General features: G+C 31.8%; 1 protein-coding gene across 1 annotated transcript; it reads right to left on the reverse strand.

The window, feature by feature from the left end:
* Positions 1–494: 494 nt before the first annotated feature.
* On the reverse strand, positions 495–5,370 carry LOC25502094 (uncharacterized). The gene is made up of 3 exons (XM_013591637.3): positions 4,121–5,370; positions 1,071–1,613; positions 495–929 (listed from the first exon to the last, which is right to left on the reverse strand). The coding sequence occupies exons 1-3, from the start codon at positions 5,027–5,029 to the stop codon at positions 828–830; spliced, it is 1,554 nt and encodes a 517-aa protein (XP_013447091.1). The 5' UTR covers positions 5,030–5,370; the 3' UTR covers positions 495–827.
* Between the last annotated feature and the right edge of the window lie 9,376 nt (positions 5,371–14,746).

Consider the following 14,746-nt stretch of genomic DNA (forward strand, 5'->3'; position numbering starts at 1 on the left):
TTTTATAATATTTTAAACAAGTATGTAAAAAATTATTAAAAAATATAAAAGTTTAAGTATAATTAAACAAATTTTAATTTAACAAGGACTAAAAACACTAACGGAAAATTTTGTAGGGATTAAAAAGTGTGATTTATTTTTATAAAGACTAAAAACAAAACTGCAGATATTTATACGAACCAAAAACTTAATTAACCCTTTAAAAAATAAAAATTAACCGCAAATAAATTTGTGGAAGAATACAAGCTTAGTAGACAAATTCAGATACATGAGCTGTTTGGTTGCTTCATTTTAAATGATGTATAACCCATTGATAAAAAAAAAAAAAAAAAAAAAAAAAGTTGACAAGTTGATGAGTCGGTCCCTAATTACTGTGAGTTAGGAGAATTTTTGTGATTTTCATCTTCATTTTTCTCATTGCATTGGGGTTAATACATAATACAAAAAGCAAATTAATTATAACATTATCAAATTGATAAGAAGAGCTATTCCCGTTTGAAAACATAATTAAAGAATGTAAAAATAGCAGACTGGCACATGATATTAATAAGCATGGCTCTTCAACGATAATACAAAGTAAACTTCTGTTATTGTCCCATCTAATATAAATCTAATTGTTTAAAACTACAAACTTCTTTGTACATGGACTTTTCCTCAACTCACCTATTTTCAGTGAACCCTGGGAAAGAATTACAAAATTTCACTTCGTGGGAGTGAGCCACCCAATGAATAAATAAAGGAATTTTGGTATGGAGCTTCAAGAGAAGATAATGCATAAGATTGATCCACCTCCCTAATATATTTCATTTGACAGTGACATGATGAAACTATGCTTCACTTACCTCACTTTCCCTACACATACCCACATCTATCACCATGGTTCCTTTCTTCTTTGACCTCATAACTCTGCAACAGTTTCTCCTTGGAGCCTGTAAAATATATACCAAAGCAAAAACCAAAATCAAATTATAGCAGTGCCACCAAACCAGTAAAATTTTCAAGTAAAAACTTGAAATTAAAAGCAGTCAAAATCGGGTGGCAAGTGTACGAAGACTATGACAATAACTTACTCTATCCCATAGATGTGGATCTGGCTTCTTATATACCTCCACTCTGTCAACAGAAGAAGGATTGGCCATCTTCCACCGGCATTCTGGGTGAGGAACACGATGCCTTTCATATTCAGTCAGTGTTTGTTCTGTTGTATCATTGTATTTTGCCTTTGAGAAGTAAAATACAAAAGGCTTCTGACATGGATTTCGGCTAACCGGACGCGTGTTGAATGCATATGCAGTGTAATCTGCTCTTCTGTACCAATTCAAGAACGTTCTTGAAGGCATTTCCATCTCTCGGGGTGAAAACACGCCACGGAATATCTGAACAGCAAAACCCCATGAAACAGAAACAGTCCAGTGCTTTGATTTGTCGTAGCAGATGGATTGCTGCATGAGCCCTGCTGAGTCAAGCTTCATTGGTATTGTCAACCGTTGGAGGGCTTCTACGCGAGTCACATTGGGGAAGATTGGCTCAACCACGTCAAGGTGGTGCAGTGACACTAATGGAGTCACCGGATGCGATGCAAGAAGACCGAGCAGGTTCCCATACACATCATACTGTTCCAATAAACCAGAGGATCTCAGTATAAAATTAAGTTAATAAAATGCACAACACTGCATTCCTTGTCTAGCATTAGCATGGCAACTCTGATTTATTCATCAAAATAAAATACAGTTTTGAGAATGGTAAAAATATTTAGGCCTGTTTACTGTACATGTTTCCTATTTTCATTTTTACTTCAACTAATAAACATAAGACTCGGTTATAAAGATCGTGACCGGTGGTGTATGGGGGGTCGGCTCGTCGTCTTCAAATTTGTTCTTAAAATCCTTGGAGCTAGTGGTGTTTCTGTGTTAGTTTTGTTTTCTCAGATCTGTAGAGGTGAGTTTAGGAGCTATCCTATTGCTCTGTCTAGTGAAGTCTTGCAGGTGGAGCGAATTTGGGTTGTGGGGGTGTTTTGAAACATTGTGTCTGATGCTTTGAGAGCCTATCTTATGTGCTCAAGCTCAAGCTTATATGTGTAGTCTGATTAAGCGTATAAGTTAAACCATGTTCACCTTGTGTTTGGTTTCATTATAATTAATAATTTTTTGTTGTTCCTATAAAAAATAAACATAAGAGAATATAGATCCAATAGTAACCGAAAAAAAAAGATCCAATATTTCTCTCACCATTTTCTTTTACAATTTTCAAAAACAAATCAAGCAATTTAAAAAATATTGAAAATGTCAAAACACTGTTTTCATTTTTTGTTTTTTGGTATATGCATTCTTCTTAGTTTATCTTCCATTTTCTTTATATTACAATTGTTTACTACAAAAAATCTTCCATCTTCTTGATAGCAATTTAAAATGAACACAAATTTTAGAAAATGAAAATACTTTTAAAATAAACGACAAAACCTTAATATTATTATTATTATTATTAAAAATTTAAAACAAAATTCATTTCCTGTTTTTTAAAAAATTGGAATAATGTAATTATAATAATTAATATTCCTTTTTAATTTGTAAACATGTGTGGCTAGGTGCACACCACAAAAACCATAAAGATCTCCTTGGGAGATAACCCAGGCACGGTCAAGGAGATTTTATAGCAAATATTTCTATTCTTCAAAGAAATCAGGAGAAAAGGTAAAAGCCCTTATGAATTTGCCTAGTTGCCTCACTTTCATCTTAGGGACCAGGCAACAACCATGTATTCCACATGGAGCTCTTTCAATCATTAAGTCAAATTTTAACACTAAAACGGCAGAAGCATCAAGTTTTCGGCCACCAACCTTTTCTAAACTAAATGGTCTTTTTTTTTTTTTTTGGTAGTGTAACTAAATGTAAATGGTCTAAATCTAAACTCTAAACATGTTATTTTATTAATATTAAATCAAATTTAAATTTAAATACTACTACCAGGAAACTTAAAATACCCGCAAACCATAGCAGTGATTAAATTCCACTGTCCACAAATTAAATGCTAGAGTTCAGTATCCACCACGATATCAGAAGAACAAAAATTTAATGCACAGTGCCCATAAGTCACCACCGACACAAATAATATAAACTTGAAGACCAAAAATAAACCGGTAAGGTAAAATGAAAATTTACAGCTTCAACAATTCTACTACTATTATGATCATAAAAAATAAAAATAAAAATTAAAGGTATTTTTTGGTTCGGCGATGATGAAGTTTGATTTTGAAAGAATCAAAATGTACAAATTCTAACTTCAAGTAGAATCAATTTTAAAGGCAAAATAAATTCTATTCGAAGGCAACCAAATATGTTAGAATTAATTCTCCACCTTCAAAATCAATTTTGTCCTCTTCAAAATTGGAACGAAGCATACTCTAAAATCCCGGTAAAAAAGCAGGTAGCTGATAAACTAACTTATGGCCGATGAGCTAATAGCTTGGATTAAGATTGCAAAACTTTTTGTTGATTGTTCGGTAAAATTAGAATATAAAGTAGCTAATAAATACTTGTAAAAAAAAAAAGTAGCTAATAAATATGAAATATCGTAAAAAATGTATAATATTGAATTATTTTTTTTTTCAATTAAGATTGCAATAAATGTGATAAAAAATTATAAGCTATAAGTTTTAAGTTGTAAGGCTACTTGAATTAACTTATAAAAAAAAAACAGTATAAGCTCATGCAAATAAGTTATAAACTCGTGAGAAAACAACGGTTATCAAACAAGTCTCTTTTAGCCATACGAGCTATAAGTTTAAATGTGTGTCTTACTTTTGCCAATCAGAGCCTAAATATGGCAATTCGTTAGGGGTAAAGCAAAACTAAACTCTCACTCACATTACACTCAATGAGTGCAACGTACCAAACATAAAAAACAGCTTTCACTTGAATGAATGAATTATTATGATCACCATTATTATTAGCAAACAGTTATTAAAAACAGAAAAGAAATTGCAAAGTAGAAAAGCAGTTTCACACCCACCGAACCAAAACGGGTCCACAAAATAAACAGACAGTGTAATAATAAGTGAACCACGTTTCATGATAAGACACTGACAGCACAAATCAAAAAAACACCGAGTTAAATCACTCACCTGGTGAAACCCCGTTTCTTTAGTGAGTGGAACACCGAGTTCAGCCATACAAGCATGCATTCTATCATCTGAGCCATACAATCCTGGATACCGTTGAATACACCGATCCTGCATTTTGTGAAGCGCTTTCGCCAAAGGATAGCTTATAGCAAATCCACCACCACCATAAGCCATACCATAGGAAAAGAAAATATTCTGCAAATGACTTTCAGATAAACTTCCAATGTAATAAAATTGATTATGATCGTATTTTCTTAGAATCCTAATCAAATTTTCGGTGACGAAGACGGTATCATCGTCACCCATGACGAACCACCGTACATCTTTCATTCCGAGCCGGAGTGTTTCCGATACGATTCGTGAGATTCGGATTGCGGAACGGTGACCTTGTTTGTTTTTATAAGCGAATTTTGAAGTGTCGCCGGAGATTCTCACCGGCGGGAGCCGACTTTCGTTCTTTTGGGTTTTAACCTTGTTGTCTAGCCATACTACACCACGCATTTCCTTTGCTCTGTACCATAGCTTGATGTAGTTTTTTCTTTGCTCCCATAGCTTGGCCGACGCCGCGATTCCGAAAACAACGTGCCGGAGCACCGTTTTGTTGTCAGTGGTGGTTTGTTGAGTAACGAGGCGGATGGCGGAGGTGGTTGAGGTTGCATTGATGAGTGGAAGAGTTGAGAGTGTGTCGGTGGAGAATGGAGTGTCTATGCAAGCGCGTGAAGTGGAAACGAGTTTGAGCGAGTAGACAACGTAGGTAATTGAAACGAAGAGGATGAGTAAGAGGAGAAGCTTGTGGGAGATTTTGGATTGTGTAGTTGTTGTTGTTGTTGTTGTTACTACACCTCCATTGGAAAGAGGGGTGCCGACGGCAGATTTAGGAGTCCAGATTAGTTTATCTGAATCTTTCATGTTTGTAGGGAAAAGAAAAAGACAATGTTGTAAAGTTAGAGAAAGAAATCAAATCGGGGTTTAAAAGTTAAAAGCTTTGAAGAGGTGAGGAGAATTTGAAGGAAGCAGATCTTGCAATCTAGTAATAGAAATAGAATGATTGGAAGAGATGAATGTAGTAGGGTAAGATAATTAAAGGCGGTGAGAAATAGAAAGAAGGAAGGGTTTTTGGTGTTGAAGGGGAGACAATGGTTAACAACGCCAGCCGAGGTTCAGTTGAGTGACAGCTCACTGTTAAGATGAAATTATTTTGGATCACTCATCATATCATATGGGAGCTGCTGAGAGTTGGAGAATGGAGACCAAGATTAGAGTGGGCCCTTGTTATTATTCCACTTTTCCAATAACTACTCTTTCAGCATGTTTAATTTATTTTGGCTAAATTATAAGTTTTTTATTCGTTTGTCATTTGCATTGTTTAATTTCAGCATGTTTAATTTATTTTGGCTAAATTATAAGTTTTTTAATTCATAGTTAACTGACAGTTTTCTTTTCAAAATTTGAACTAAAAAACTTAATGCATGTATTATATTAAAAAAATTATTAGAGTTATGTATCTCCTTGTTTAAAAAAAAAAAAAACGTTATCTTATCTCTTTGTTTGAATAATAAATGAAATTTGAATTGATTTCATTTATGTCATATCTCCATAAATAGAAATAATATTTGAAATTAAATCATCAAAACTTAAAAGTAAAAACAAATTTGGTTTTACCTATATAAGTTTATAAAATACATGATTGTTTTTTATAGAAAAAATTAATAAATTGAGGTAGATTAGTTTATGGTTTTGAATTAGAAATATTAGAGAGGACAATAAATAAGAGAATATTTTGTATGAGACAAAAATAATAAGTTTCTATTTTATTGAGAGAAAAGAAAAGTAATAAAATGCTATCATATTGAAAATAAGCATAAAGCAAGATTTCTTTTTCTTATAAAATTATTGCATTTAGCATATGAGAAATTAAATTTTATATCCCTTAAAAAAATTGTAAATACATTTATCTTATTTAGAATGTAAAATTATGAAATTTGGCATATGAGAAATTGAATCATTAGTTAAAAAAAAGAGATTTTTTTTTTATTTTTGGCAAAAAGAGAAATTAATTCGTATATACCTTTCAAAAAAATTAATTGCAAATTTTTTTTAAAAAAATAATATATGGCCAAAAACTTACATCTTAAGGAGATAAGTGGAGTGTCCGAGTTTCAAACTCAGTCTTTTACATATATTATGAGATTTCTATACCAAATGAGCTAAGTTTATGGGGACTAATTTAAAATATTTTAATTATACTAAGAATGGATAAATAAAAGTGGGCATGGCAACGAGGCAGGTCTAACCATCACTGCCCTCGCCCCCGTCCCCGTCCCCAAACCTTATCGGAGGTAAAAATTAAACACCCAACCCCGCCTTCAATGGGAATGGGTTCCTGACCCCGCCCAACCCCCACACGCGAAAAATTGTATTTTTCAACAAAAAAAAAATGCATGTTTTTCATTTTTTCCATAGCAACCAAAAATAATAATTAAATTAGTAATAAAAAATCTAATAAACCATATTCAAAAGAGAAAGATAATTTTGATTAACATGTTTCGAAATAATAACAATATACTAAAATAGTTTAATATTTATTTTACAGAAAATGGAAATAAGATTATTAAATTTATTAATGTAAATTCCAATAAGTGAGGGCGGGTATAAGCATCCCTCAACTCTGACCCCCCTATTAAAAATTCATATTATCCCCGCATACAGTTAAATCGATTTTTCCCCGTTAAATTTGGAGTAGGGGCGGCTTTTGTTTCCATTTCTAATAAAAGAGAAAAAAAATTATGCAAGAAAAACAAAATATTTCCTAATTGATTGAGATGAGTAAGATAAATGAGCAATGCTATATCTTTAAAAAAATAACATCAAGAATTCTTCAAGAATAAAGAGCAGTCAATCACAATGCACTATTTGTGAAAATTCAAGGAGGTGTGGTAGAAAAATAGGAAGTTAACAATTAAATCATGCAATTAAAACTTGCTAACTATGTCTTGAAAAATTCTTGATGCTATTTTTCTAGAGAAATAGCATTTTCCAAGATGAAAATGGGGGACATAAAGCAGAAAAACAAACCCTTAGAAAAACGGGAGATATAAAAATAAATTATAGAAATAAAAAATAAAAACAGAAAGAATATATATATATACAAAAGTGATAAAAAAAAGTATAAGTTTTATCCTTTTTTTGTTTTAATTTTTTTCTTGGTAGATAGATGAGATGGCAAAGCCATCGTAATCTCACACACAGCGGCGAAGCTCGCAAAAAATTTATGCAAGGGCCAACTATAAAGAAGATTTTTTTTTTTAAAACAAACATATTAAATTTAAGAATAAAATATATTTTTAGTCCTATAAATTATAATTTAGGGTTAAAAAAATTATTCAATTTTTGTCTTTGTTTTTTAATTTTTTTTTTTAAAAGAAAACTGTTTTTAGTCTTGAATTTAATCTCTAACAAAAAATTAAGGATTAAAATTAACAAATTTTAGTCTTTTCAAATGTAAATAAATAGTTTATTTGCAAGAAACTCATTGTACATTTAATTTGTCTATGACTATTGTCTTGATCATTTTTATTGTTGAAAAATGTTTCTTTATTGTTGTTATTGAGACGGGAAGTATCAAACCAATACAAACATAGCTATAAAGTGTGTGGTGCTGGTGGGCTGAGAGTGTGTGGACCTACAATTGTATTACTTTATTTGTTAAATAAACAAAATATTGTTATTATTTATTATTTATCTCTTTTGGGTGTTAATCTTTCGATTCTTATACAACATTATCAAATAATTTGAAGTTCGACCGGAAATTAAATAAAGATAGAAAAAATTATTTCATCTAAAATTAAACTTGGGGTAGCTAATTATATATTATTAGGGGTAGCTAAATATAAAAATATACCTACTCGCTCAGAAAAATATTTTTTTTTTGGGTAGCAAGGGCTACCCCTCCCTTGTACTACCATCCGCCCCTGCTCACACACATAAAGCGGCGGTATCAGAGTTCGAACCCCGATCACGACGTCCGGCCTAACAATTTTAACATTTTTATGAGTTGAGCTAAGACTTATAGGACTATTACTGTTTTATATCTGGTACTTCTTCGCTTCTTTTGTAATAAGATTCTCTACAAAATTCACGTTAAATAATAAAAAATAAATATATTTTTCATTTATTTAGTAGCCTTTTTTCACACTACCAAAAAAAGTTAGCCTTTTTCAACTATAATATATTTTTTTATTAAAAAAACTATAATATTATTTTATTCAAAAAAAACTATAATATCATTTTATTTATTATCAAGATTCTTTCAATTTATTAGATCATAAATATCTAAATGAGGAATTCGTTTTCATAATTATCATTAATATTTTCAACACTAGATACATGTTACACATCATTAGAAACATTTGAATTGTCCTCGTGAGCTTAGTTCGATTGGTTTGGACAATGCATAAAATATGCAAGGTTCGAGGTTCAAATCCCGGTCACTACCAAAAAAAGAAATATTTGAATTGTCATCAATTTCTTCATTTTCATGATCTAAATTTCCCAAGTTTTTGTTTCGCTCACTTTGTAGTAAATAGCGATGAAAACACTTGATTGGGGGTGTATATAAAACAATATCAATAGATCTGAAAACTATGTTCATGTTTGGGCCCCATAGTTTCATTTTATTATACAAATCCTCTTATAAACATGTTTTTCTATATACACTTCCTGTATGAAACATTGGACCTAGGTGTTCACACCCCAAACCTATGCCCAAGGCCGCACATGCTCTTGGAAATTGGAGGGTTAAGACCAAAAAAAATTTGATAATGTGTTTTCTAGTAACTAATTTTTCGCACTTCCAAACTTTTTACAAGGTGACTTATTTATAACTTTATAACGGGTGACTCTATAAATTGAGTTCAACGGATTAATCAATGTAATCTACTAGTATTATTTTAGATGCGGTAATCACACGTCCTCGTGAGCTTAGTTCAGTTGGTATGCATAAAAATATGCAAGGTTCGTGGTTCAAACCCTGGCCACCACATGAAAAAAAAGATGGGGTAATCACACATGTTTGTCAGCCTCGTTTAACCCACGGAAATATTGGAGCAATGAAGGGCAGGGTAGGTTGGCTTATCAGGTTAATTTAAAAAATATATTTTTTGGGTTATTTATTTTACTTATTCCATTATTTTTTCTGTAGCTCGTTTTGTTGAACATATTATGCTGAGTTTATAGTACTGCTAAACTTATTTTGATGGTGGATTTGGTTTGTTTGCTAGAGCAACCTAGACTATTTTGACGTTACGTTGAATTCAATTCACAAGACAGGACACTATTATAATAACGTCTTGTAAGCAAATGCTTCTAAGTAAAAACGTTTTGTAAGCATTTGTGGCGATTTGCTTTATGAAAACTAGCATCATTATTATTTTTTAGCTTGGACACTCTTGAGTTGATGGGAAATTTTGTGTTCCTTGTATACTTGTGTAGATTCCAATGGCTCAAGGCTCGTTTGATGGTTAAAATAGGTAGAGAAAGTATAAAATGCGTTGAATAAAAGTTATATGAAAGTTTGTCTTAGTACAATGGTAGAAGCGCACAGAGTAACTCACTAAATAATATTGTCATCAAGCTAGGTCTCATGGTATTTGATGATTAACCAATAAAGATCTCATGCTCTAGTAGGCTAGCACAAGTAGATGAAAGTTACAAGAATAATGTAAAATATATAGATGAAAGTAGATAGATATATACAATATATATGCTTCATGCAGCCATGCTTCAAAAATGACTAGTTAGTTTTTTGTTGAAGAATGCAAGCCAAGTGATGAAGCTCTGTAAATAACAGAGACAATGGAATGACAAACATTGGCTACTATCTTTGATTTTATCTGCCCTCTCTTCGGAAGTGGTCTTGATCTTGAGCATCTGAACCTGCAGTTCAAGTTTGCAATTTCTGAAGATTCAAAATGATGGACAGTAGTGGTATTCATTTTGCTAAATAAATGAATAATTGATGCTTGGTTTATACCTTTAGCAGGAGCATGAGGTCTATGAGTTTATATAGATGACTTGATTACCATACAATTTGAATACCGGGTGTAAGCCCTGTGGGCTAAACTGAAAGCAGATTTACAAGTAAACAAGTATTAATTAAAAAAGTGATTACTTTAATAACTAAATAATCACTAGGTTAAATGTTCAACTTTGTTGCATATATAGATTAGAATGTCAACTTAACTAAGACATTTTTTCAATTTTTATATTGAACAATAATGTTTAATGGGACATGGTCATGGTCCTTTTGATTTTATTTTATGTGTAGGTATGTATTTCATTTACCAGTTGCAGTTTGGTGGGGCTCAAAGAATCAAGTGCGACACGAGCACACCAACTTGTTTATACTATAAATAAACTCAAAAACAGTAGAGAACTTAAGGATCAAGAAATGTTTGTATATAGCTATGTATAATATGTACGAAGTTGAAGTACGATACTATATTTTGGAGGAAAGGGAACCTAACCAACTCAATCAAAAGCATGTGGTCAACCTCTTTAGACACAACTAACGTAACGGACCATACAGCAAAATTCTTCTTTCAGAAGAGAAGAAAATTGTTGTTGACACATTTCAAAGGGTTGAGAAACACATGTAAATTACTTAAATGTCCCTTCGGCTATTAGCTGCCGAATTTATTTGAAATCAACTGCAGTTAACTACCGGGAAAAACCTCAACAGTTATCTGCCGTGGAAAATGAAAATCCAGAATTCATTGACCGTGATGAGCAATTTTCCTTTTTGAATGGCATGTGTTATCATAGCTCTTGCGTCATGTCCCGGGTTGTATATTTTGTAATGTTATTGGGTTACCTCGTGTGTGCCTGCCAAGACATAAATTGGATCTTCAGGATATAGTTGATATGTCCACAGTCTGACTGTGACCATGTGCATGTCCAAAAACAATTCATTAAAGTTACGACCGATTTAGAGGCTTATATTATAGGAAATAATATATATATTTTTTTAAGGAAATAATACTTGAAAATCATTTCCTTCACCAAATAAATTATTACTACTGTATTTGATTGTGTGTATCGTAGTTGTAGTGTTGTAGAATTCCTCGTGCATTCAAGTCTAAACAATGTAAATTATATCATATACGACAATTATCCAAAAAATAATTGACATTAATTTGATGTCAATTTGAGCTTCTTCCTGAAGCTGAAATAGAGTTTATTCCTCTTAGAATTATTAATCCGTACTGAAAGCTGAAATATATTATGAAAAATGAAAAACTATTAAGCCAAAACGTGTAGACCCACGGGGTTTGTTGGTTGGCAATCTTATCCTAACACTAAACCAATTTCAACTATTTCCTTTTCAATTTATTTCAAGTTATGGAGCCATCAAATTCATTTGTCGACATTGGTAGATAAACAAAGTGCTATAAGTGTTGCAATTTCACAATGAGAAAGAAAGAAAAAAGTTGAATCTGATATTCTCATGCACATAGATTTTTTAAAGACAAAAGCAATCTCCATTTGTCATTATGAACTGTAACGATATTTTGTAATGGTTTTCTTCGTCCCTTTTCTGAACTATTTGTTATTGATTTTATTAACCGTTCATTTGGTGTGCATATATAGCATGATATAGAACAAATCCACAAACCACAAAACCGGCTCACCGTATTGTCCTTTCTGAAAGGATGCTCTTAAATTAAGACCCTAGTCCAAGGTTTGGACTTTTCATTAGCGAGTTTAAGTCAAATATACCAAGGGTAATTTAGGTTTCAATTGATGGTTTTACTTCTTCCAATTATTTGTGGTAGATTTTGTTCCTATAATTTAAAAGTTTCATTGTTTTAGTCTCGGATATAATTTGTGGTAGATTTACATCTAAGTGATAATTTTGCATGTTGACGTGACATGCCACGTCATATTTGATACCACGTGGACCTCGATTGTCACATCGTCTTTACATCTAAGTGATAATTTTGCATGTTGACGTGACATACCACATCATTTTTGGTACCACGTGGACCTCGATTGTCACATCGTCAATGTCATGTTAGCAAACAATAAGTGACTTTCACGTGGTAGGAAAAACAAAAATAAACGTTGTTACATATATCAAAAACAAAAACAAAAAATTATAAATTACTTACTAATGTGAAAAATGAAAAGAAAAAAAAAACATCTTTAGTTATTGCAAATGCAAATTTGTCGTGAATGTGAAGTAATGTATTTTGTCAATATTCTCTATTTTTTCTACTATTTTGCATATACTAAAAAAATGTGAAATTTGTTGTCAATGTGAAATAATGTTTTCAACCCACTATCCCCTTCGCTTCATTCATGTCCATCCACTCACGCCTAAAGAAGCATGCATCTCTTGTATTTGATTTCTGATGTGATCCATACCTGTGACATGCAAAAATCAAATATACAGGCAATTAACAAAAATCCACGACACTTCCAGAAAAATAGGGCAGGAACTAGCACTTGTACATTTCAGATTATAAAACTCGAACAACATCAATCTTATTCGGATGTATAATCCGAACAACTTCAGAGTTTCAGAAGAAGAAAAAAAATCGAACCCAAACAGTTACATGCAGAGGGAATGTGACCTAACCTTGATTTTGATGTTTGATGAAGTTTGAAATGTGATGATTTTGAACAAAAAATTGCAAAGATTCACCCAATATGTAGTTTTCGGATTTTGTGGTTGGAGAGAGGTTTTAAAGCAAATATAGAAGCTATAGAAAAGGGAATGTTTTCTGATTTTGAGTTGTAATATAGGGAGGTTTCGGATTTCATAATCTGAAATGATGTTTGAATTATAGAATCCGAATAATAGGGCTCGCGGGAATCTCATAGAGTGAAAAAAGTAATAGTCATTAATTTTTTTTGGTCGAAGACATAAAAAAAAAGTTTAAGAAGTGACTTGGTCTTTGTGCTTTCCACTAAAAAAAATATAGAGTATAAGAAAAAGAAAATGATTTCTTTTTCCACCCTCCAAGCCACTCACGCACCCTCTCTTATTTCAGTTTTACCTCGTTTGAATTATATACCCCCTTAAGGTTGAGAAGAGAGGAAAATGCAACAGGTATACATGGGCCCACCGTTAGACCACATTAGGGACATAGCAATTGGAATACTAACCAATGATAAAGTGGATCGGGGAGGTCCAATCTAACAGGGCTTGAAGCAGATAATTGTCGAGGCTCATGGTAGGATGATGTATCGCCTAAGGAGGGGTGATATGGGTGGGCATGCTTCTACCTAGTTGTATTTGTGTATTTTTTATTTTTACGACTTTTTATGATTTGTTATGTTAGTACGTTTGAATTTGTATCATTTGGCCATGACCGCTGAATATTTTGATTTGAATATTTATACAATTAGGATACAATGGCCATGACTTTTAATGATTATCATATGGTTTGTTTTAATTTTGATGTGCGCCAATAATATGGTTTGATTTGTGTTGCAAATTCGGTCTAAAAATGCAAATATGTGTGCCTTATGGTGAAACATGTATGTTCTATGTGTCCACACATTTTGGATTATATAATACGAACATATATTTTATGCATCTGAATTATATAATATGGAATATGTCAACATATAGACCACAAGTTCTCTTAGAAGCTGGTCTGATGGGGGGTTTGACACGGTTCATATTATATAATCTGAATAGTTTATATTTATTTCGGGTTATGTTTTCTAAATCGTTTTGAAACAAGAATTGGTGGAACCATGATAATTTGAAGGTGTTTTTTTTTTTTTTTTTATAGTTTTTATCGGATTGTGATTATATAATCCAAAATATTGTAGAAAAATGTTTGGTTATATAATTCAAACATGGGTAAAATGGAAAAAGTGAAGGACGTATGAGAAACAAATTAGGATGGAATAATAAATTCTATAAAAAAATTCAACATCTGATTTGGTTGATTAAGTTCAAAATGAAAGAATAGCCTGGACAATAAGCTAAATTAACTAAGAGACAACGGAATAAAAGCCGGATGAAAATAACAAGAAATCACGTGACATTTCCCTCCAAAAAAAAATAAAAATTAGAACACTTTTTCGGTTTTTCCTCAAATGGATGTAAACTTTGTAAAAAAAAAAGATATGAACTTGATAAGAGATTTAATAACACTTTTTCTTATACAATATGGATCCTCTCAAAATAAATAAAAAATGGGTAAATGATATGGAAGAACCTGAATTGGAATCTTAATTAAAATAATTATTGGTCAAACTTTACTTACTTCTTGTTGAATTTGACAGTACAAAAATCATTTCTTCCAAAAACCAGAGGATTAAAAATATTGGGTTGATGTATTTTTAAGGATATTAATTTTTTTAACACTTGACAAGGTAACTTATTTATTATTGGCAAAATAAGTTGAGCTCAACAGGTTAACCCGTTTAACATGTTATTTTAGGTGGGGGTGTTGAGATATTAGATAGACATTCTCATTCAAATTGGTGCGTCCTGTTAACTTAAAAAATCTATTTTTCCAATTATTTATATCACTTATTCATTTTATTTTTTTTATAGCTCATTAGCTCATATTTTTGGACATATTATGTTTCTAGTTTATATTACTT

Source organism: Medicago truncatula, chromosome 8, assembly GCF_003473485.1.
Source record: "Medicago truncatula cultivar Jemalong A17 chromosome 8, MtrunA17r5.0-ANR, whole genome shotgun sequence".
Lineage (NCBI taxonomy): Eukaryota > Viridiplantae > Streptophyta > Magnoliopsida > Fabales > Fabaceae > Medicago > Medicago truncatula.

Coding starts and splice junctions, on each gene's coding strand:
- LOC25502094 (XM_013591637.3), bottom strand. CDS start 5,029: ATGAAAGATTCAGATAAACTAATCTGGACTCCTAAATCTGCCGTCGGC. Junction 1,614..4,120: donor AAGAAACGGGGTTTCACCAG/GTGAGTGATTTA, acceptor TTATTGGAACAG/TATGATGTGTATGGGAACCT. Junction 930..1,070: donor ATCCACATCTATGGGATAGA/GTAAGTTATTGT, acceptor TATATTTTACAG/GCTCCAAGGAGAAACTGTTG.